Source organism: Hemiscyllium ocellatum, chromosome 30, assembly GCF_020745735.1.
Source record: "Hemiscyllium ocellatum isolate sHemOce1 chromosome 30, sHemOce1.pat.X.cur, whole genome shotgun sequence".
NCBI classification, from domain to species: Eukaryota; Metazoa; Chordata; class Chondrichthyes; order Orectolobiformes; family Hemiscylliidae; genus Hemiscyllium; species Hemiscyllium ocellatum.
Window position 1 is genome coordinate 38427493 of NC_083430.1, and position 25856 is coordinate 38453348.

The 25856-nt window shown below is 41.4% G+C and overlaps 1 protein-coding gene across 2 annotated transcripts in view; it reads right to left on the minus strand.

Moving 5' to 3' along the window:
• The window catches only part of cep85 (centrosomal protein 85), an 82513-nt gene extending 64101 nt beyond the window's left edge, over positions 1–18412 (minus strand). For both annotated transcript variants that reach the window (XM_060847491.1, XM_060847490.1), the window contains exons 1-2: positions 18320–18412; positions 7580–7649 (exon numbers count right to left, since the gene is read on the minus strand). In XM_060847491.1, the coding sequence (XP_060703474.1) occupies positions 7580–7634 (55 nt within the window). In that variant the 5' untranslated portion in view covers positions 7635–7649; positions 18320–18412. The remainder of the gene's footprint in view (positions 1–7579; positions 7650–18319) is intronic.
• Between the last annotated feature and the right edge of the window lie 7444 nt (positions 18413–25856).

Genomic DNA, 25856 nt, shown 5'->3' on the forward strand with positions numbered 1-25856 from the left:
TGAAGACTCCCAGTGGATTGGGAAGTAGTTAATGCAATGTTTTAATTCATGAAAGGAGGTATGAAGTTGGCAGCAACTATACACCAGTTAGCCTAACTGGCAAAATTAAAAATTGCGAGAATCTATAATTCAAATTGTTATTGCTCACGAAGGAGGAGAGTTCATGTAGGATGCGAAGTGGAGCAGGGGTGGAACAGCCAGTGAGCAAGATGGGAAGCAAAGGTTTTGATGACAGCAGGATACATCAGAAGCACGAGTAAAGGGTGCTGAAAAGGAAAGTAGCTAGCCAAAACAAGCTCGTTTCAAAGCTGAAAGTGTGTTGCTGGAAAGGTGCAGCAGGTCAGGCAGCATCCAAGGAGCAGGAGAATAGACATTTCAGGCACGAGCCCTTCTTCAGGAATGAGTGTGCACCAAGCAGGCTAAGTTAGGGAGGAGGGACTTGCGGGAGGGTGGAAATACGATAGGTGGAAGGAGGTTAAGGTGAGGGTGGAGAGGTCAGGAAGAAGATTGCAGGTTAGGAAGGTGGTGCCGAGTTCAAGGGTTGGAACTGAGACAAGGTGGGGGGGGGGGGGGGGGGAAAATGAGGAAACTGGAGAAATCTACATTCATCCCTTGTGGTTGGAGGGTTCCTAGGTGGAAGATGAGGCGCTCTTCCTCCAGCCGTTGTGTTGCTATGGTCTGGCGATGGAGGAGTCCAAGGACCTGCATGTCCTTGGTGGAGTGGGAGGGGGAGTTGAAGTGTTGAGCCACGGGGTAGTTGGTCTGGGTGTCCCAGGTTTTCTCTGAAACGTTCTGCAAGTAGGTGGCCTGTCTCCCCATCTAGAGGGGGCCACATTGGGTGCAGCAGATGCAGGAAGTGTGTGTGTGGAGGTGTAGTTAAATTTGTGGTGGATATGGAAGGATCCCTTGGGGCCTTGGAGAGAAGGGGGGGGGGGGGGGAAAAAGGGAAAGAGTGTGGGCACAAGTTTTGCATTTCTTGCGGTTGCAGGGGAAGGTGCCAGGAGTGGCGGTTGGGGGGAACCTGACAAGGGAGTCAGAGCGTGGAGGGGGTGGTCTTTTCGGAACGCTGATAGGGGAGGGAAATGTATTCCTGGTGGTGGGGTCCGTTTGGAGGTGGCGGAAATGACAACGGATGATGTGATGTATATGGAAGCTGGTGGGGTGTAGGTGAGGACCAGTGGGTTTCTGTCCTGGATGCTGCCGGACCTGCTGCACCTTTCCAACAACACATTTTCAGCTCTGACCTCCAGCATCTGTAGTCCTCGCTTGCTCCGACAAGCTCATTTTAAGACAACTAGTGTTAAGATCACGATTATGACAGCCTGTCAAAGGCACATACTTGCATTAGCCATGATTGGTTAAGATTCTAGCCTAGACCTTTTCATTGGCTTATATAGGAATATGCGATGATGTAGTGGGTTGTGCTAGACAGATGTCTACCAGTAGTGTCGCCCAAATGGGAAGTAAAAATTGATGTTTCACAACAATCCACAACTTAGCTCAGTATCTTGGGATGAAGTGCTGGTCCCCAGCACAAGCTTCAATGAAACAAAAAAAAAAGCAGAAATTGCTGGAAAATCTCAGCAGGTCTGGCAGCATCTGTGGAAAGAAATCAGCATTAACCATTTCAGGTCAAGCGATCTTCTTCAAAAGAGAGTTTCTGATTTACATCATCTGCAGTTCCTTTGGTTTTCATTAGACTTTTATTAAAAGGAACCTCAGTTTCATTCTCAAATCAGACGGAAATTTGTTCCGCTAGACTTGTAACTCTGCATTACCTGAAATAAATCGTCTAATGCTTTCATTGAATGGCCTTCACACTTCCAGAAAATGCATTCCACATCCTAACTACTCCATATGAAAAAGTTGTCACATTGTATGTTTCTGTGATGAAAGGTTTTCAATTATTTTATTTAATAGTCTATATTTACAAGCAAAAAAAAGTTTGCCCCTCATCTACTCTCCAGACCCCTCAGTTTTTAAAACTTGTCTTTGCATTCTTCCCTTAAAAGGGCACTTCACACTGCCTCCAATGCATTCACATTTTTCCTGAAATACAGAACAAAAGATAATACTCCAGCTAAGGTCTTATGAGTCTCTTAAAAAGATGCAGTTTATGCTTATTGCAGCTGTGAAATATTGGAACTTGGAGAAATCTCAAGAGCAGTGTCAGTTTAGTGACTAGATGTTGAAATGCAGTGATGGGAACCCAGCATAATGTAATCAGGGGAAATAGACTGAATTACCTGGACAAGGGTAGTTGTTAAGGCAATCTACAAAAAAAAATGGAGAGTCTTTTGAAGTGAACACCTTAAACCCCTTACAAAAGGAGGGATGTTTTAATGAGATTAGTTACCCAGCGTCAGTGATATGCAGGTTGCTGCTGGAAAGTGAAGTTTGCTCCTACAATCAGATCAGTAATGATCTTACTTATAGTGGAGTAGAATGAACTACTCCTACTTCCATGCCCTAATGTTCCTAAAGTTATTTTTAAACATATTCCAGATACAACAAGTCATCACAAAATCAACTCAGTGACCATTGTTTTGGTTTCTTAGTGTTAGACAAATAGTGTAAGTAATAACCACAGGTCGTTCTGTTATAATGCTCGTGGCAAAATTTGCATTAATGCAATTGATGAATTTGGGACATTGTTCCTAAAGCACAAACTTAAAACACAGTGGCTGTAACGTGATTGCGTCGTCAACAAAAAGCACTGTTCTAAACTGCGATTTTTCTATAACATGGAGGTGCACAAGAACACAACCATCACATTATGGGAGAACTAGAATGGGGCGGCACAGAGGCTAGCACTGCTGAGTCACAGCGCCAGGGACCTAGGTTCAATTCCCACCGCAGGCAACCGTGTGTGGAGTTTGCACATTCTCCCCATGTTTGCATGGGTTTCCTCTGGGTGCTCCAGTTTCCTTCCGCACTCCAAAGATGTGCAGTTAGGTGAATTGGCTATGCTAAATTGTCCGTAGTACTAGGTGGATTAGTTGGGGGTAAATGTAGAGGGTTGGGTTTCCTCTTCGGAGGGTCGATGTGGACTTGTTGGGCCAAAGGGCTTAGATTAGATTACTTACAGTGTGGAAACAGGCCCTTCAGCCCAACAAGTCCACACCGACCCGCCGAAGCGCAACCCACCCATACCCCTACATTTACCCCCCTTTTACCTAACACTACGGGCAATTTATCCTGGCCAATTCACCTGACCCGCACATCTTTGGACTGTGGGAGGAAACCGGAGCACCCGGAGGAAACCCACGCAGACACGGGGAGAACGTGCAAACTCCACACAGTTAGTCGCCTGAGTCGGGAATTGAACCCGGGTCTCCAGGCGCTGTGAGGCAGCAGTGCTAACCACTGTGCCACCATGCCGCCCATAGTTTCCATGCTGTAGGTAATCTAAGCTTGCCTTCCGCCACCCCCCCATCTAGTTACAGAAGCTGGTCAGTGTAGTGACTCTCTATGACAGCTCCAACCAACTTCAGCTAATAAATGGAAGTTGATCCATCTAAAGTACATTAAAAAGGTAAAAGGTCAGCACAGCCTAATATTGCTGAGATATCAGGCAGGGGAGGAAAAAGAGAGGGTCACCACCTCATGTGAGTGGCGAAGTTGAGAAGGTGGGTCCTTAATTGTAACCTCCGCTGGTTTTGCTGGAATTGACCCCATGCCAGTGGCAGCAATCCTGCATCACAAATCCAGCCATCGGCCATCCAGTCAAGTGCCCCTAACATATGTAATGTGCCTCTTTTTAGTGTACAATACCATGGTGTTCATTTAGCCACATATTTAGTAATGTATTTTGTATAGCAAGTCATTTCAGCTATAAATTCAGGGTTGCACATGTTTGGTACACTGTTTGAACTTGTGCATTTTTTAAAAATCTGGGTGAGAACCCAACTTTGATAGAGCAGCAAGTCACACCTGGATCCCTCCTTCATAGTAATCAGTTTCCCATCAAGTTGCAATTTTCAAAAAAACAACTTAACCAAACCTTTCAGTGAGGGCTTACTCTACTTTGGTTTGCATCTAGGTGAACAGTCCAACAAAGTGTGCTTCTTACTTAGGCCAAAAATTTGAAACATGCTAATTTGTAGAAAAGTTAAATCAATTTTGAAAGTGTTTATCAATGCTTTTGTCAACAGTTAGGGGTTTGGGTTGGCAGAGCTAGTTCAGAAGGATGAGGCAGACCACTTAGTTTACACAGTGCTGTAGCATTCAGTGCTGAAACAACAGGTCACCAAGAACAAAGTAAATGACAACTTATCTTCAGGCAGATTTGCTTTCATATAATCTTCAAAAATGTTTTTAAAAATTACTAACTTCAGTTGTTAAGAATTGTGAATGATCATTAAGTGCGACCAACAAGAAAGAGCAGAGGGGAGATGGACTTCGAAATTTTCTGGAAGGGTAGTTTCCTAAGTCCACTGAGGAAAGAGGAAAATGGTGAAGCCTGCCATCGCCTCTACTAGCCTGTTAATTTCGATTTGTAGTACTTTCATTTCTTTCTGCATTATCTTAAACAAGACAATTTGTAAGCAGTCTGCATACTATCTTCCAGGTTTTGTTCATCTCACCACCAGTCCCCTCCCCAAAGCCCTATCCCTAAATGTTGGGACCAGATTATATTCTTCAAGGTCTCAACTGTTAAATTGCCAGATTAAATAATGAGAAATTTTGGGAAGAACTGGCTGGAGCCCAGGAATATGCAGCTTAACAAATTAAAACCTTCATGCTGAAAGTGAAGAGACAGGAATTGGAGAAAACGAATGGCTGTTCTGAAATGGTTTTTCCTATTCAACAGCACAATGGGGATAATTCTGCCCCCAAGGCAAACCACTCAGTTGAAACCAACTCAAAATTTTCTCTGTAACAAAAACGATTGTAAAACAAAACTGCAAATCCTGGAAATCAAACAAATGTAGAAAATGTTAGAAACAGTCTGCAGGTCAAGCAGCATCTCAGAGGAATTTTTTTTAAAAAAAGGCACTTCAAACATAATCTTTTATCAGAAAAGGAATACATTACAGGAGGACACTGAATTCTCAGTTATTGATCTATTCTTGATTTCAAAATAACACCAAGACCAACAGAATGCAATTCATTTTGTCTTACTCACGTTGAAACAGCAAGTGGCATAGAATGTCAGATATACTTGTGGACTGAACAGAGATGCTTAAAATTACCAAGTCTAAAAATTAGTGTCACAAAAGGATACCTCAAAAGAAGGAACGAACATTATATATGAGAATGGAAGTAGCTCAAGTCCCAATGGTTGCCTTATATAGAAGTTTGAGGTGGCCAGCTCCAGCAACCATGAAACAGACAGAATAGTGCTTGCATGGCAAGGTGCAGGAGTGTAAGGAATGTTGGTGTTACAACACTGCAGTGGCCCTTCTATTAATTAAACCAAACACCCAGAAAAGCTCACCTAGTCTCAACCTATTGAAATGCAAGTGATAGAAAACTTCCAAAATTCCACAAAAGAAAACAAAGTTTATTTAACTCTTAAAAAAAAAGGGGAATATTGAACAACTATTCACAACTGCTTATTATCTGCCTCCAACTCTAACAATTTGCTGTTCCAATAAGGCAGTTATTAGAATTACAACAACTGAATGTCAAAACTACACAACCACTGTCATCTGTGACTTCACTCTTCTGGTTGCTGAGTTCCCTGGATTGTCTTTCTTTTTACTGCAAATAAGTTTCATCCAAAAAAGGTATCTTTGATAGAGAGAGTTTCCTAATTTCTTGGATCTCTCTCCAAATTTTCAAAATGCCCTTTTTAAAAAAAAAAATCCCCAACATTGGAGTAGCTCATTGAATTTATTGTTTTGCCAACATTGAAACAAACTCAAATGGGTTTTTGTATCCTGGGGCATAATTTAAACTGATTGGTTAAATTCAAATTGCTGTCAAAACAGCAACCAAAACTCAGGTATCCATTTCACAGCCAAAATGTCTCAATCCCAGAGTATATTGAAAAATTGAAAATGTCATCTATTCATATACACAGTGCTTATAAGCTCTCAGTTCAGAGCAGCATTCACTCTTTCAAAAAGGTACAGCACACATCTACAACTTTTGAACACTAGGATGGAAATCTAGGTGATGGATCACAAGAAGCATAATACACCAGCAGGCAAACCAGTTTTTTCCCTCAATTGTTCCATTTGATCTGTTGATCAATCATGTCATTCAGTGCTGATGACAGAAATATATTGATGCTTCAGGTTAGCCTCTCTTTACAAATGCTGCCCTACTTGGATTTCTCAAAATAAAATCCTGCTTTGGCTCCAATCAGAAGAGCCGCCTATTTTTGCTTTGAATTGCAAAATGTATTATTATGTTTACTCAAGCCAAGTAGCTTCAACCTCTACTCCAGGTAACAAATGTCTTATTTATAATGCAAATGCAACAGGGCAGCTATCCCACCATCTTAGACTTTGCAACTTAAGTCAGCGAACTCAACAGAAGGAACAGCACTGCCTTTTCCAACACAAGAAAAGGTCAAGACCTTTGAACACTATCTTTACACAATTTCAAATTCCACTGTATTTACAAATCTGGAGTGGAAAATCTTTAAAAGTTGTTTCCAACAAGTCCATGAAAACTATATCTACCTCTATTAGATACAGAAAATAAAGCTTCTAAAAGTCAATTCTGGCTACAGCCATCTAAATATTACAAAAGATTGAATCAAACAGAAGAATGTTATAACCATGCAGGTTTTGTGCATTAAGAGTAGTATATACTTTCAGATTGTGCAATTTTTGATACACCCACTCAAGTATTAGTACTTTCAGATTCTTTTAGATCTAATTTTCAAACCCACAGGTTTGAGTTTAATAAATTAAGAGTTTCATGCAATTTCAGAATGGTATTCTGAACTGAACATTTCATATGGCAACATCTCTACTGCATGTTGACAGCCAGAAAAGCCTCATTATAAAAAAAATCTTAGTGCTGCTACAAATCATTTTTATGAATTCCAGTTGCATTATTGTGTACAGTTATCAAAACAAAAAAAAAGGAGAGAGATTGCACAACTATAAAGAGGAAAGACTTAACAGGCTGGGACTTTTTGTGGAGGAGAGATGATCTAATAGGTCTAGAAAATTATGACAACACGACAATATCTGGACAAGATATTGCCTCTTACAGAAATTCAGATTCATAAATAGAACAGACAGACATTAATAAAATTGTAAAAGGAATTCAGAAAACGAAAATCTTTGTTCTCAATGAGGAACTCTGTCAAACTGGTTGAAGTGACTGGCCTTGATGCAGTTAATGGGAAGCTGTAAATGTACATGTCGAAAAAAGGAATTGAAAGACATGTTGATAGGTGAGATTAAGCAAGGTAAAGTAAGATGGGAGGAGTCTCATGTGGCAGAAACTGGATGAGACTTGTTGGGTCAAGTGACATATTTCTGCGTCATTAAACTCCATAGAGAAAGCATTTATAATTACAACTATAAACGTTTGTAGTACTTGACTTGCAACATATCCATGCAAAAGTACAACAGAAGAACATTTTTGTTCAAACAGTGTTGCGGTTCTCTACCTATTGCGTTGGTGTGCTGTTGAATCGAATCTCTATGCTTCCTGGAAGTAGCCATATGAAATCAATTCACCTGTTCACAAAAAGCATAAGTAATCATTAAAATAGGGTACAGAGCATGAAAAGAACAGACATAATGGCTTTTTAAAAAGTGATCACAATAGATGATATTGCATTTTTCATGAAGAAAATGAACCAACTCTGACTGATGAACAAAGAAAAACAGTGAGAAGTGCAAGCTCCTGGGTCAAAAAGTACACTCCCTCACAACAGGCAAATGTATTCAAGTTTTCTGAAAGTTTTTTTCCTCCCATTTCATTTACACTCTTGTATCACCCTCCGTTTTCACTGGCAAATACGGAACAAGAATAACCAAATAGTGATGGCATCATTTCAAGAAATTCACAAAAGTTTTGGAAACTGAAAAAAGTGAGATCAACAACTTTAACGAACAAAAAAAATTTACAGCCCAGGAACAGATGCTTTGGCCCTCCAAGCCTGAGCCGGTCAAAAACGTACTGACTAAACTTGGTCAATTCCTAAGCATCTGTATCCCTCTGCTCCCCACCAACTCATGCATCTGTCCAGACAGATCTTAAATCTACTGTGCCTGCCTCTACCACCTCTGCTGGTAATGAGTTCCAAACACCTACCACCCTCTGTGTGAAGTACTTACCGCGTATATCCCCCTTAAAACTTTCCACTTTGAAAGCATGACCTCTCGTTATTGAATCCTTCACCCTGTCTATACCCTTCCTGATTTTGTAAACCTCAAATCAGGTCCCCCCCCTCAAATCTCCTTTTTTCTAATGAAAAGAAACCTAACCTACTCAATCTCTTCATAGCTAGCACCTTCCATACCAGGCAACATCCTTGTAAACCTTCTCTGCAGCATCTCCAAAGCATCCACATCCTTTTGGAAATGTGGCAACCAGAACTGTACACAGTATTCTAAATGTGGCTGAACCAACCTCTTGTACAATGTATAGATGACTTGCCAGCTCATACTCAATACCCTGTCCAATGAAGGCAAGCATACTATATGCCTTCTTGACCACTATTCACTGGTGCAGCAACCTTCAGGGTACAATGGACCTGCATTCTCAGATCTCTCTGCCCATCAACTTTTTCCCAAGGCTCTTCCATTCAATGTATAATTTGCTCTAGAATTAGACTTGCCTAAATGCATCACCTCACATTTGTCTGGATTGAAAGCCATCTGCCACTTCTCCACCCAACTCTCCAGTCTATCTATATCCTCCTGTATTCTCTGACAGTCCCTGATGCTTTCTGCTACTCCAATCTTCGTGTCATCTGCAACCTTGCTGATCATATCAACAGTGCTCTCTTCTAGATCATTTATGTATATTACAAACAACAGTGGCCCCAATACTGACCCATGTGGAACACCACTGGTCACCTTTCTCCATTTCGAGAAACCCCCTTCAACTACTACTCTGCCTCCTGTTGCTCAGCCAGTTCTTTATCCACCTAGCTAGAACACCCTGAACACCATGTGACTTCACTTTCTCCATTAGTCTACTATGGGGAACCTTATCAAATGCCTTACTAAAGTCCACGTATATGACATCTTCCTTAGTCACTTCCACGAAGAACTCAATCTCCCCCACACAAAACCACGTTGTCCACAGATAAGGTCATTCCTAACCAAATATAAATAGAATCTCTCAGTACCCTCTCCAGGGACTTCCCCATCACTGACGTCAGGCTCACTGGTCTGTAGTTACCTGCAATATCCCTACTACCCTTCTTGTATGAAGGGACAACATGAGCAACCTTCCAGTCCTCCAGCACCTCACCTGCATTTAAGGATGCCACAACGATATCCGTCAGGGCCTCTGCTATTTCCTCTCTCGCCTCCCTCAGCAACCTGGGATAGATCCCATCCAGTCCTGGAGATTTGTCCATCTTAATATCCTTTAGCCTACCCAACACATTTTCCCTACTTATGCCAATGTGATCCAGACTAATCAAACTTCTATCTCTAATCTCAAGATTCATCATGTTCCTTTCCTCAGGTGAACACTGATGCAAGGTAATCATTCAGAATCTCACCCATTCTCTCAGATTCGGCACATAGCCTTCCTTCATTATCTTTTAGTGGACCAATCCTTTCTCTAGTTACCCACTTGCTTCTTATACAAGAATTAAAAATGCTTTGGGATTTTCCTTAATTCTGCTAGCTAAAGCAATTTCAAGACCCCTTTTAGCCCATTGATTCCTTGTTCAAGACTGGTCCTACTCTTCCGATATTCCTCCAGGGCCCATTCTGTTCTCAGCTGCCTAGACATTATGCACGCTTCCCTTTCCCTCTCGGGCTTACGTTCAAGTTCATTCTACAAGCTATGCTTAGTGAATCAGGTTGGAAGCATAACAGACCTCAAATTTGATAAGTCAATCTCAGAAACAACTCGTTTAAAAGAGGTTTACTCAAAAAGGTTGAGTTATAGTCAGTCGTGATGTAACGCAATAATTCAGTTCTCACATAATCTCACTATCGGAAAGTTACGCAATAGCTACGCTGTTTAAACTAACAGGGCCAGAATCACCTTCTAGCCAATACAGGTAAGGAAAACTTTCACTCTACAAAACTGGTCTAAAATCTTCAATCACATTAAAGCTAGTTCGCATTGAAGAAACACATGTTATACCAAAGCAGACTGCATTTAATCCTATGCAAATAGAGACATACTAAATTCAAATCCACATTGGTTAAGACAAACAGAACATTCTGTATAATCTGGGACCTGGCCTGAAGAGTAGATGCAGTATCCCTCAACAGCACCACGCTACAACCAGCTCTTGCATAATTATAAAGTGAATATACTGCTCGACAGAATGACTTAACTCCAGTTGACTAAGACGAAACATACAGATGCATTTGGACTTGGGAATGATGTGCATTACTGTTCTATTTTGTATTCTCAAATGCTCTGTGTTAAAGATTACAGGCTTTTTCTGACTAGAAAATAAAATGCATGTGGCATATTTAAAAAAGGACTGCAACAAGTTCTTCATGAACTGGTAGGTTTCAGTTTTTGCTCAGAAACAAAAAGAAAAAGATTTTAAAACATCTGCTTACTAGCAGTTAAGTCAATTTCAAAAATTAAAATTTTTGAGCTTACATTAGGTTAATTTCTCTTCCCAGTTTTAAAAACATTACTCAACATATCATAACATGCAGTAACATGGACAGAGGAGAGAAGGAATGCAGTTTAAAAAAAAACAGGGAGGAGCAGGTTTTGCAATGTTACAACATAGCATGTAAACGGATGGTAAAATCTACAAGTCATCCCCTAACTTGAAAGTTATTGATGACACCTGCCTAATTGTCTCTCCTCTTCCATTACACAAATTGTTGTCAGCCAGTCAGCAGATGCTCCAACAGTTGCGACTGCAGAGTATTGACTGGGAGACAATTCTATGCCAGTACTAAACTCAGATCTAATACAATGGATATTTACTCTGCATTTAATATTTAGCAGATAATTTATCAGTCACCTGGAGCTCATGCCCAATATCTACAAGGCGCACATTGCTACAACCCTGTGCAACTGCACATACTGGAGGGGGCTTAACCTTGCCCCTCACTGCATACCTGGGCTTTGTTCAAGTGCGATACATCACTACAGGGATTAGTCAGGTAGAAGCTGTGTAGGGCTCTCAGATTGCTATTTGAGCTCCAAAGACGACAAGCAAAGCAAAAACTCAAGGGTGGGCGATTTAAACCCATCCATTTGTTAAGTTCATGCCATGATGTGCAGGTGCCAGTGCTGGACTGGGATGGATAAAGTCAAAGTCACAACACCAGATTATAGTCCAACAGGTTTATTTGAAGTCACAAGCTTTCAAAACACTGTTCCTTAATTAAGTGAAGGAGAGAGCTCCAAAAGTTTGTGATTTCAAATAAGCCTGTTGGACTATAACCTGGTGTGAAGTGGACTTCTGATTAACAATGTCAGGATAAGAATACTGTATGGTTAGTATTCTGAAGATGGGCACTAAAAAGACCAAGAGTTCATTTAACTGAATTAACAGAGCACAGTTGACTCCTGCATGATGCATCTTGCCCCTTAAATTTGGGTTTTTCAGTTAAAGAAAAACATTTTATTTCACACTGATTGTAAGAGGATTAATGAGAATAGATTCTCTTCACAATTAGCTGTTGATCAAATAAGATCAAAACAAAAAAAAATTCAATTCTCCAATCTTCATTTGTAAATTTTAAAAAAGTCTCAAATCTTTATAATAAGCAATGTAAAACTAGTTTGTCTCGCAATCCTCGATGCTGATTATGAAAAGATAAAATTGGTGAGCATTCTCAATAGTTCTGTTGGCAAGAACTAATCGTGGATTTGATTCCCAATTTGGCTGATCTGATTTCATTGGAAAACCATAAAAGGATGGACACAAGAAAATCAGCAAGGGCTTTTGGACAAGAAAATACCATTTTTATTCTTACTAAAACACCATTAGCTTTTGCAATTACATTCAGAATCCATTCCAAAGTGTCAGCAATTTGCCAAAAAAAGTCATATGACAATACATTATCTTTCTCTGTAACAAGTTCTTGGAGGCCCTTTCAATGGTTTATACAGGCAATTGGGTATTATTTACATTACAAAGATCTCCTAGTGTTTAGTGCAAAAAGGATCCTGCGGCTTGAGCTGTACGATTAAAATGACCAACAGCAGTGTGCTCAAAGAGTGACATGGGCAGACAATTACTTCACACAGCAGCTTTCAAAAGAGGCATGTCAATCTATACTGTCAGGCATATTGCAATCTCTCAAACAACTTTATGAAGAACTGCAATCTTTTGCTCGAACTTTAAAAGCCAGCAGTGAAGTGTAGAAATCTAGTGTTAGGAATTCCAATCTGCAAAAGGCAGACTGAGTGGAGCTGGCTTGAACAGACTGGATACTCAAAGCAGAAATATGTTTGCACGTGTGCATTTTAAAGTACCAGCTGCACCACACAGGCTATAAAAGATGAAACCACTGCAAAGACTGACTGACAATGGGGTCAGGGAAACCAGGGAAGAAAGCAAATACATGTGATCTGGAGCTCCTTAGTTTATCACTCAAACTACACTCCATATACACAGACTGACAAACAGCAACTCAAGATAGAAAGTACTGCAGAATAAATTCATTCAATACACAAAATAGCAATATGCTTCAAGGAGATAGAGTTCAATGCTTACCTTTAAATCTCCAGTATTTAGAAAATTTATATTATCCAAATCAATTGAATACAATGCTTTGAGGCCAGTTACTAGCTTAAAATAGGTCAAATCTGACATGGAAAATGCTTCCATGCAAGTCACCAGAATGCATTCTGCTCAGCATATTTTCATTCTTGATCTAGCTGATAAACAAAACATCAACATGTCACACCAGAGTATGACATAATTTGTTGTTGTTAAGGGTTTCTGATGTAGTAAGGTCATCTATATGTAAAAAAAAAGATACAAAATAGTTCAGTTGTCAAGAACTAATCCCAGGTTTAATTATAATCAGTGCTAGCTAGTGACCCAATTGCAGCCGGGCAGCAATGAAGGATGGTTACAGAAAAGAAACAGAGGATTTTGGGAAACAAAGCTTGCAACATTTTCATTACAGAGGCTGCACTGGCTCACTTACAGGAAAAGAGTTACCAAAGTGGATTTTTAAATTTATGATTTGCAGCACTGGTTCTTAAACACCTGAATACTCCTTTTATTGCAACTCTCATTCAATACTCTGATCTGAAGCCTGGTACCCTTGCCAGAGATCTAACTGGTAGTCAGAAACCAGAGACTGTGGTTTCGAGCAATACGCAGGATACCAAACTGGGAATGAACTCCTGGGTTATGGATAAACTTACTCAATTAACTTAAACTATGCTAAGTTGATAAGACTTCTGTATCCTCTCTCATTCCATCCCCTACCCCACATCATGGCCCATCACAGGTCTGATTCCCATTCCATTATGAAGGTCTGTGGGCTGGTGGAATGGAGTAGCAGTATCAACTATGTTAGATTAGATTAGACTTACAGTGTGGAAACAGGCCCTTCGGCCCAACAAGTCCACACCGACCCGCCGAAGCGCAACCCACCCATACCCCTACATTTACCCCTACCTAACACTACGGGCAATTTAGCATGGCCAATTCACCTGACCCGCACATCTTTGGACTGTGGGAGGAAACCGGAGCACCCGGAGGAAACCCACGCAGACACGGGGAGAACGTGCAAACTCCACACAGTCAGTCACCTGAGTCGGGAATTGAACCCGGGTCTCAGGCGCTGTGAGGCAGCAGTGCTAACCACCGTGCCACCGTTATCGCCACAATCTGAAATGTTCTTCTATCCATTCAGTTTGCAGGTTCTCTGCCTAACAGCTTCTTTTATCTTTGTGCCTTCATACCTTCTGTCAGGCCTAGCCACATTTGTACTGCAGCAAACTGCTTAACAATAGATTAACTTGAGTCAAAGATGCTGCACAATGCACATTTAAACTTAGAGTGAAAACTCACTTGTCTACGCCCCAATTATCTGGCAGCACTAGCTGCCACAATGTTCACAGAGCAAACAACAAATGCTACTGATATCTGTAAAGTTCCTGTCTTCATTTCAGCAACTATTTCTGTTCAGGCAATCATGAACCTCAAATTTATTTGTACAAAAGACACTCCACTTCTGTTCTGGAACTATAAATTGAACAATATATAATTTCTGGATCTTTCTAAGTGGAATTGCTTATCAAATTTAGGAGATTTCTATAATCTGGATTTCCTGGAGCTTAAATTTAAACTTTAAAACCCTAACCTCCAATGTGCTAAAGTATTTAAAAAAAAACCTTAACATTTGACAACATACCCTAAAGCAAATCATATCAAATATGTTCCAGAAACTATAAGCTTCTAAAAACCCCAATGGCCCATTAATTTTGTGGCGAAGCTGCTCCTTTAACAAGGTTACGCAGTCCTTTACTTTCCCCCCCCCACCCCCAAGAGAAAGGTGTAAATGACGGACTCCAAAAGTCTGTTGGTTGAGGGGTTTTAGGACCAATTTGAGAATAGCTAACACATACTACCTCAGTCAGAAGACTTAAGTTTTCAAAAAACAAAAATTGTACAATGAAAGGGGAGTGGCCAGTTCTCCCAGCTCAGCTTTTCTTTGGTTTGTTTCTTTAAGCAGTAGTGTGGAAAAGCTGCTGGACTCAGAAGTAGATCCAGACAGGTACTCTGTCCCCAACTTCTATCCTATAAGAACCTATTTAATTTTACTCTTTGTGCTAAGGGGTGTATATGGGGATTGTTGCAAGTATCTGGAACAGCATCATTAAGATGGGATAGTGTGTTGGGTTTTCAGATAGGATAGGTTATTCAGTATTCTGTTATTAGTATTTCATTCAGTAATCTTGTCAATAAATTCTGTTTTGTTTAAAATGAAGTGGTTTTGTCAGCTGATTTTCTCCTGGAATACCCATTTTACACTACTTAAGAAGCTAGCAAAGTTAGGGTCTGGGCTACCTTCTTGAAATGTTTGGAGAGATCTGGCCTGGTCCAGTCCAGTACAATCTGCACTTCTGGGTTTTTGCAGGAAGATCATTGCACAGAATACAAGATGGCCATTTTCTTCCAATGATGTCACAAGATCTTAAATGAAGTCTGCAGTATCTAAAAACAATATAACAATCCCATGCAGAATATAAGCAGCAAGGCTCCACTGGGCCTCTGTTGATGGCAGATATGAATACAGAAGTGAAACATGCTTGCTGGGATTGTATAAACCCTTGGTGAGCACACCTTGGTCTATGCAATCAAAGAAGGATATAGTTGCCATGGAGGAAGTGCAGCAGAAGCTAAATCACAGATTCTTGAATGGTGGGGCTGTCCCATGAGGAAACCTGCATTTGAGTTTGGAAGAGACAATCTCATTGGGGAAACAAAATTCTTCCGGGACTTTAAAAATCATAGACACAGAAGATACTTCCCCGATTGGTAATTCTAAAAATCAGGGGAAAAAAAAAGTTTCAGAATAAGGGCTAGGCCATTTATGACTATGGGGAGGAGAAATTCCGTCAGAGGATGGCATATCTTTAGAATTTCTTTTCCCCTCAGCTCTCTGGAAGATCATTGAATATGTTCAAGGCAGAGGTCCATAGATGCTCAGATATTAAAGACATCAAGGGATATACAAATAATGAGAAATTGGCATTAAGGCAGCTGGTCAACCATGATCTAGTCGAATGCCAGAGAAGCATCCACATTTCTACTGTATTAAAAACCCCTTCCTAAATATTTAAAATGCTGGTTCTTGTATTCTTGCAAGGTTAATGCAGAGTAATTCCAAAACTATTGATTTAGTGCATTAAAAAACTGGACAACTGCTAGCCTAAAGTACAGTTCTTCCAGCACTGCTTGCAACTGCAAGAATCAAAACTCTGACATGTCTAGTCAAGTCTCCAGCTGCGCACATGATATCCCATTTAGTGCAGGGAAGTCCTCCGCCACTTTAGTGGAGCGGGAGGAGGAGGAATCAGTGATGGTAGCACCACTGGATGCCAAGGGGCAGTGATTAGATGGTCTCTTGCTGGAAGTGGCCATTGCACCATACAAATGCAAGACAAATGTTATTTGCCACTTATCAACCCAAGTCTGGATAACATCTACATCCTGTATTTGAACATGGACCGCTTCAGTATCTGAACAGTGGCTAATGGTGCTGAACATTATGCAATCATCAGCATAACAGCCCCACTTCTAACCTTATGATTTGGGGGGGGGGGGGGGGGGGCGCGACGGCGGAAGGAGGAGGGGAGGGGTGGTCAACAATGAAGCAGCTGAAGCTGGTTGGACCTACGACACTACCCTGGAGCGGCGATAACTGACGTCCAACAATCACAGTCATCACCCAACATGTCAGATATGATTCCAACTCAGTGGAGGGTTTGCTCCCGACTTGCACTAATTCCAGCTTTGCTAGGGCTCTTCAGTGCCACCCTCTGAAATGTGGCCTTGATGAAGGCCTGTCACTCTCACCTCACTTATCTGGGAAAATGCTGCCTATACTATATAGATAAGTGGTTAAGCAACTATTTTGCAAAAACAAAAAAAAAGAATCAACACCAGATAAAACAAGAGACTGGGAAAATGCGATTGATTTAAACCACAACTGCGATGCTGAAAAATGCAATTTCATCCTTAGCTCAGGAAAAGATGAGGGAAAGTGAGGTCTGCAGATGCTGGAGATCAGAGTTGAAAATGTGTTGCTGGAAAAGCGCAGCAGGTCAGGCAGCATTCCTGATGAAGGGCTTATGCCCGAAACATCAAATTTCCTGTTCCTTGGATGCTGCCTGACCTGCTGCGCTTTTCCAGCAACACATTTTCAATTCAGGAAAAGATGAGCCAAATTCTGCATATTGTTTCGAGTAGCTATTTGTACATTCAGCTCCAGTTAGCATTTGAATCAAAATTCAGAGTCAGCATTAACTTTGTTTGAAAATAAAGTTACAGGGAGCATTTTACACCTGCTTAACCTTCCAATTTCCAGTAGGACAAGTATCAGAACTTTAATATTAATGTTATAAAAATCAGAAACAAAGATTATACATAAATAAAAGTATTAATAACCATTACAGGGCAGAAGCAAGTGGAGGGGGCTGTAACTTTGATTTATCTATTATAAATATACAGTCTACAAAGACATAATCTAATTGCTTTACATACTGTTAATTAGTACAGCAGTTTAGGGATGACATAAACATTATAAATCAAAATGAATAAAAGTATACTCAGTAGATTGCAATGGGAGATAAGTTTGACCAAAATACAGAGGCAGCATTGTAAAGCTGCAGTCACTGGAATAAAGTCATTGGACAAGCTCAGCAGGCCTGACAGCATCAGTGCAGGGAAGGCAGAGTTAACATTTCGGGTCCGGTGACCCTTCCTCAGAACTAAGGATCACTGGACGCGAAAGGTTAACTCTGCCTTCTCTGCACTGATGCTGCCAGACCTGCTGAGTTTTTCCAGCAACTTGTTTTTGTTTCATTTACAAGATCCGCATTTCTTTCGGTTTTTCTCCCCCTCCCAATAAATTCACTGAGCTTAAATTTTCTTTGGCGATTGATATAACCAAAAACGCGAGTTTATCTTAAAAAGCCGTTGAAAAAAAAGTTTAAAGGAAAATAATAAATCGATAAATGGGACATACGGGAAAGGAGCAAGAGCCAACATCTAACAGTGGGGGGTTGACAAGTATCCATCGACAGGATTAATATAATCCGCCTAAAATCCCATTAACCTCAATCGACAAAGTCAAATGTCTGCGTCCTTGGTCACACGCAGGTAGGACAGTGCAGTTTAACAGCAAATAAAGGACTGCGAGCAAAAAAGTCCACTTTCTTCTAATAGAAAGTGCAGACAAATAAAGATATTCGATATAAACGTGACAAAATTACATCGGAAATAACTCAGCACACAGTAAAGTCTAACAGATGGCCAGCTCCAGTGAAGCTGATACATGTCGAGTGGAGGTTGGTGATGGGTAAGTGCCGGTGAGAGGAGAGACAGCCGGGCCGGGCCAGGCCAGGCCAGACCAGACCGTGCCGTGCCGGGCCGGCTCTGCAACACCACGAGAAACCCGTGCTTTCTAGGCCAATGGTTCTGTCTCACGACGACCACAACGTTAAACTTCCCGTTCACTTGCAAGCCGACCTCCTATCGCTTGCTTACCTCAGGTCCCAGCCAGCGTCCTACCGACAACCCGCCAATAAACCCGGGCTGAGAGAATAGCCCACACCAAGGCCGGAGGCGATTCAGCCGTTATGCTACCGTGCAACCAACCCTCATTTCAACCAAAGTCCCACCTTAGGACATGCCTATTGGTTAGTCACACGAACGAGGCGTGCCAATCTGACAGCATTCGGCTTATTATTGGTCAACTGTACTGGCACTCATTATGGGGAAGGCGGACACAACCGTCATCAAGTTTGTCTGCACCGCGTACTGATTGCAGCAACGACTGCAATTCAAACAAACTGCCGGAAACCGTAATATACACAATAGCAGCGCATCCACTGTGGTACCATAATAACCGATATTAACTTCATTTCAAATCATGCAGTGAATGTATGGTGGACCAGATTGTAATTGGCTTACAACCACAAACAAAAACAGAAGTTGCTGGAAAAGCTCAGCAGGTCTGGCAACATCTGTGCAGAGAAATCAGAGTTAACGTTTAGGGTTCAGTAACCCTTTTCAGTTTGGAATAAGCGTTGAAAATGTGTTGCTGGTTAAAGCACAGCAGGTTAGGCAGCATCCAAGGAACAGGAAATTCGACGTTTCGGGCCAGAGCCCTTCATCAGGAATCGTGATGAAGGGCTCTGGCCCAAAACGTCGAATTTCCTGTTCCTTGGATGCTGTCTAACCTGCTGTGTTTTAACCAGCAACACATTTTCAGCTGTGATCTCCAGCATTTGCAGACCTCACTTTTTACTACAGTTAGGAATAAGTCAAACTGGACTGGAAACATTAACTGTTTAACTTTCCGCAGGTGCTTCAAGACACGCTGGGTTTCTCCAGCATTTGCTGTTTTTATTATAGACAAAAATCCTATTTTCTTCTGCAACGATCGTCAGTTTTAGTAAAGCGTGGGTGCACATCCACCTCTCCTCTTTGCAACCAGGCGTGGGACTAGACAACAGAGGACTGGTCAGGGGCACACACAGGATGTTCTTTCAGGGGACTGAGACTGGTAGGCACATATTTCTGCTCCCAGAGGAAAAAGAAAACAGTTCAAGCCAGAGGCGATGTGGTAAAAGTATATTCAAGGAAGACCTTCACGAGCAGAACATTACCTGGAGCAAAACAGAATGCAATGGACTGGGACTCATGGCAGGATCTTGCTACCCAGAGGAACTACACCTAAATCTGACAACGTGGCTGAAAACGTAAACTTTTGATTTGCTCCACTGGTGCAGTTGATCTACTGAGTGTTCCTAAAACTATCTACTTTTTTGAAAATTTCAGGGTTGTTAGATGGAGAGTGAAGGCTTCAATTCCTTACTCTGATTATAGTTACTGAGGATGTTCCTAAGCAGCTATGTCATCATCATAGAATCCCTAGAGTGTGGAAACAGACCATTTGGCTCAACAAGTCCACACCAACTCTCCGAAGAGTATCCCATCCAGACCCATTCCCCTACCCTATTACTCTACATTTCCCATGAGTAATGCACCTGCCTACACATCTTTGAACACTATGGACAATTTAGCATGGCCAATTTAACTAACCTGCACGTCTTTGGACTGTGGGAGGAAACAGGAGCACACAGAGGAAACCCACACAGACACGGGGAGAACGTGCAAACCCTATGCAGAGAGTCACCCGAGGCTGGAATCTCTGCCACTGTGAGGCAGCAGTGCTAACCCCTGAGCCAGCATATCATCTAACTCTGACCCAAGTGTATACATTTCCAGGGATGTCCTATCTTACCATCTCTTTATATGTTTAGATTTAACAAAGGTTTTTAATGGTCATTGACATGAGTCTGGATTACCTCCTTGTCAAAATCCAGATCTGGTCATATAACATGAAGGTAAGTGATGACCAAATCTACAGATCTGGCAAGAAGTGGCAACTGAACTTGAAGGGAAACCGAGAGCATGCGTGGATGAACAATGAGGCCAGTCCAGCAATTTGACCACAAAGGAACAGAAATCTGTGCAGAGAAACCAAGCAGTAGTATAGTGCATCAGAAAAAAGACTTCAAGCCTGACTTGGTCACGGGACAACAGCGAAGGAAATCCTCACAATAGTAACAAAGCACAGGAAAGTCTGTCATGGGGATTCAAAGTTTGGGAGAAGACTTGTAGCTCGGGTGCTCATTGTTGTGGTTCTGTTCGCCGAGCTCGGAATTTGTGTTGCAAATGTTTCGTCCCCTGTCTAGGAGACATCCTCAGTGCTTGGGAGCCTCCTGTGAAGCCATTCTTCCTGCGTCTGATTCTTCAATATCTGTCCGATAGGAAGGAGACCAGAATTGCACGCAATATTCTTCCAAGGCTTCACAGGAGGCTCCCAAGCACTGAGGATGTCACCTAGACAGGGGATGAAATGTTTGCAACACAAACTCTGTTGTGGGGAAGCTAAAAAAGAATCTTATCAGTCAGCTACAGTGAGTAATGGGTCACAGAACATTAAAGGTCTCTACAGAAATGTAAAAATCAAGGCATACAGAAAGTCAGTTTTCAAAAAGTGTATGAAGTAATTGGACCCATATAATACTGAAGGGTAGAGCTTTGCCCAGCCAATAAGTTTAAAAGTGTCAGAAGAGAGGCTATTTCAGAAAGGCAGTAGAAAAAGTTAAGAATAGATCAAGAGTCATACAGTTTGGAAACAAACCCTTTGGTCTAACCAGTCTATGCCGACCATATTCCCAAATTCAACTTGTTCTACCTGCCTGCGCTTGGCCCAAATCCCTCCAAACATTTCTTATTCATGTACTTATGTAAATGTCTCTTAAATGCTGTAATTGTACTTGCATCCATCACTTCCTCAGGAAGTTCATTCCACACAGGAACCATTCTGTGTTAGAAAAGGTTGTCCCACACGACTTTTTAAAATCTTTCTCTTTTCACCTTAATAGTATGCTTTGAAATCCCCCAGCCTGGGGAAAAGATACCTGTAATTCACCCTTTATTTATAGCCTTAATGATTTTACAAACCTCTATAAGGTCACCCCTCTACCTCTTAAGCTGCAGCAAAACAAGTCCCAGCCAAACCAGCTTCTCCTTATAATGCAAACCCTCCATTCCCAGCAACATTTTGGTAAATCTGTCCCGAACCTTCCCAGCCTAATAATAGCCTTTCTATAACAGGGTGACCAGAACTGGACACAGTACTCCACAAGAACCTTCACCACTGTTCTGTACAACCTCAGCATGATGTCCCAACTCCTATATTTAAAGGTCTGAGCAATGAAAACAAGCATGCTAAATGCCTTTTTAACCACCCATGTCTACACGTAATGCAAACTTCAAAGACTTATATACCTGAACCCCTAAGTCTCTCTGTTCTATAACACTACCCAGGATCATAATAATCTTGATTTGAGGATGCTGCGGAATGGAATAATTTCTTCTTCAAAGACCTAACAAATCCCCTAAATTTGGCTCCCCGAATTCCATAAGTTCTTTCAGATTCCATGCTGTGGTTCAGGCTGAGAATTCTCATACTAACTTCCATTCAAATCAGAGTGAAGAGACAGATGCTGCCTCATATTTTAGTGCAATGGGACAGAGAAAATCAATACGTTATGTGTCATTCCAAATATCTTCTTTATTAAGTACAGAAACACAGAAATGGTTATTTAACTGAGAAAGTCAACACTCAATTGTCTGAAAGCTCAAAAAAAGAGGCTTTCAGATCTTTAGGTCCCTGAGTTGAAGTAAAGTTAAGTGATAAACCATGTGTGATAGAGAAAGGAATGCTCTCTCTATTGTGAATACTGTAAAGGAGTGTTATAGAGTCATAGAGATGTACAGCATGGAAACAGACCCTCCAGTCCAACCTGTCCATGCTGACCAGATATCCCTACCCAATCTAGTCCCACCTGCCAGCACCTGGTCCATATCCTTCCAAACCTTTCCTATTCATGTACCCATCCAAATGCCTCTTAAATGATGCAATTGTACCAGCCTCCACCACATGCTCTGGCAGCTCATTCCATACACGTACCACCCTCTGCGTGAAAAAGTTGCCCTTTAGGTCTCTTTTATATCTTGTCCCTCTCACCCTAAACCTATGGCCTCTAGTTCTGGGCTCCCCGACCCCAGCGAAAAGACTTTGTCCATTTATCTTATTCATGCCCCTCATAATTTTGTAAACCTCTATAAGGTCTGATGCTCCAGGGAAAACAGCCCCAGCCTGTTCAGCGTCTCCCTATAGCTCAAATTCTCCAACGCTGGCAACATCCTTGTAAATCTTTTCTGAACCTTTTCAAGTTTCACAATATCTGTCCGATTGGAAGGAGACCAGAATTGCAAGCAATATTCCAACAGTGGTTAAACCAATGTCCTGTACAGCCGCAACATGACCTCTCAACTCCTGTACTCAATACTCTGACCAATAAAGGAGAGCATACCAAATGCCGCCTTCACTATCCTATTGACCTGTGACTCCACTTTCAAGGAGATATGAACCTGTATTCCAAGGTCTCTTTGTTCAGCAACACTCCCTAGGACCTTACCATTAATTGTATAAGTCCTGCTAAGATTTGCTTTCCCAAAATGCAGCACCTTGCATTTATCTGAATTAAACTCCATCTGCCACTTCTCAGCCCAATGGCCCATCTGGTCCAGATCCTGTTGTAATCTGAGGTAACCCTCTTCGCTGTCCACTACACCTCCAATTTTGGTGTCATCTGCAAAGTTACTAACTGTACCTCTTATGCTGGCATTCAACTCATTTATGTAAATGACAAAAAGTAGAGGACCCAGCACCGATCCTTGTGGCACTCCACTGGTCACAGGCCTCCAGTCTGAAATACAACCCTCCACCATCACCCTCTGTCTTCTACCTTTGAGCCAGGTCTGTATCCAAATTGCTAGTTCTCCCTGTATTCCATGAGATCTAACCTTGCTAATCAGTCTCCCATGGGGAACCTTGTTGAATGCCTTACTGAAGTCCATATAGACCACATCTACTGCTCTGCCCTCATCAATCTTCTTTGTTACTTCTTCAAAAAACTCAATCAAGTTTGTGAGACATGATTTCCCAAGTACAAAGCCATGTTGACTATCCCGAATCAGTCCTTGCCTTTCCAAATACATGTACATCCTGTCCCTCAGGATTCTCTCCAACAACTTGCCCACCACTGAGGTCAGGCTCACCGGTCTATATTCCCCTGGCTAGACTTTACTGCCCTTCTTAAACAGTGGCACCATATTTGCCAACCTCCAGTCTTCTGGCACCTCACCTATGACTATCGATGATACAAATATCTCAGCAAGTGGCCCAGCAATCACTTCTCTAGCTTCTCACAGAGTTCTCAGGTACACCTGATCAGGTCCTGGGGATTTATCCACCTTTAACCGTTTCAAGACATACAGCACTTCCTCCTCTGTAATCTGGACATTTTGCAAGATGTCACCATCTATTTCCCTACAGTCTATATCTTCCATATCCTTTTCCACAGTAAATACTGACGCAAAATATTCATTTAGTATCTCCCCCATTTTCTGTAGCTCCATACAAAGGCCGCTTTGCTGATCTTTGAGGGGCCCTATTCTCTCCCTAGTTACCCTTTTGTCCTTAATATATTTGTAAAATCCCTTTGGATTCTCCTTAATTCTATTTGCCAAAGCTATCTCATGTCCCCTTTTTGCCCTCCTGATTTCACTCTTAAGTATACTCCTACTTCCTTTACACTCTTCTAAGGATTCACTTGATCTATCCTGTCTATACCCAACATATGCTTCCTTCTTTTTCTTAACCAAACCCTCAATTTCTTTAGTCAACCTACCAGCCTTTCCTTTCATCCTGACAGGAATATACTTTCTCTGCATTCATGTTATCTCATTTCTGAAGGCTTCCCATTTCCCAACCGTCCCATTATCTGCGAACATCTGCCTCCAATCAGCTTTTGAAAGTTCTTGCTTAATACCATCAAAATTAGCCCTTCTCCAATTTAGAACTTCAACTTTCAGACCTGGTCTATCCTTTTCCATCACTATTTTCAAACTAATAGAATTATGGTCGCTGGCCCCAAAGTGCTCCCCCACTGACACCTCAGTCACCTGCCCTGCCTTATTTCCCAAGAGTAGGTCAAGTTTTGCACCTTCTTTAGTAGGTACATCCACATACTGAATCAGAAAATCGTCTTGTACACACTTAAGAAATTTCTCTCCATCTAAACCTTTAACACTATGGCAGTCCCAATCGATGTTTGGAAAGTTAAAATCCCCTACCATAACTACCCTATTATTCTTACAGATAGCTGAGATCTCCTTGCAAGTTTGTTTCTCAATTTCCCTCTGACTATTGGGGGGTCTATAATACAATCCCAATAAGGTGATCATCCCTTTCTTATTTCTCAGTTCCACCCAAATAACTTCCCTGAATGTATTTCTGGGAATATCCTCCCTCAGCACAGCTGTAATGCTATCCCTTATCAAAAATCCTACTCCCCCTCCTCTCTTGTCTCCCTTTCTATCCTTCCCGAAGCATTTGTATCCTGGAACATTAAGCTGCCAATCCTGCTCATCCCTGAGCCATGTTTCTGTAATTGCTATGATATCCCAGTCCGGATGAATGGGATTGTATTTAACCATGTGTTTTGAAATCTTTATGCTCGTGTTATATAAAATTAGTTTGGTTTGTTCGGTTTTATTCTTCATTTCTTTTGCCTTAATAAATTTCTGGTTTATTGTTGAACTGAATCTGCAGCATTGCATGTTTGATGTTTCAGTGAAAGCATCTCTTAAAACCAAAAGAAAAATCCATCAGGCGAGATTTCAGTCTAGGTCCTGGCTTGTCCCTAATACTATTAGCTGGGATTATAACAATACAGATTTTCTCGGTGAAGAATTGCTCTGGATTTCAACTAACTGTGAGGTGATAGTGAATAGGTGGGATCTTGCTTTGTTCTGTGTTTTGAACCCTTTCAAACAGTTAAATTTAAATAACTTGCTTTTTTTTAATCAGTGTCAATAAATTTCTGTTTTATTGTTAAAACCAAATCTATAGCCTTATAGTTCAAATCTGAATGGATTACTCCTGCTCCTATTTTCTGTGTTTCTGTAGTCAGAGCCAACAGCTTACTTCAAAAGGCAATAACAGACTATCTTCAGGCTTAAGTTATTCTGCTGCAGAGACGTAGTGACAGACCTTTCTTTTTCCTGTCTGGAGACCTGCCTTTTTTTATTAACCAACTTTTCTAATCAACCTGTTCAAAGATGTTATTACACACCTCTGGAGAGACAGGTCCTGAAACTGGGCCTGCTGTCTGGGGCACACTACCACTGTACCACAAGGGGGTCCAATCTAAAAACCTTCTATCTCTGCATCATATATACACACACACACCAGTTGTTGACAAAACAGAGTTGTCGTCTTGCAGAAACTCATCAGAAGCCTTTTGCTGTGACATCTAATTCTATGTAAAACTCGTGTGTGTGTGTGTGTGTGTGTGTGAGTGTAGATGCCAAATTACTTCTCATTCCCGTTCCTTGCAAAGCAAATGTAAACACAACCCACAATGTGTTCCAGTAG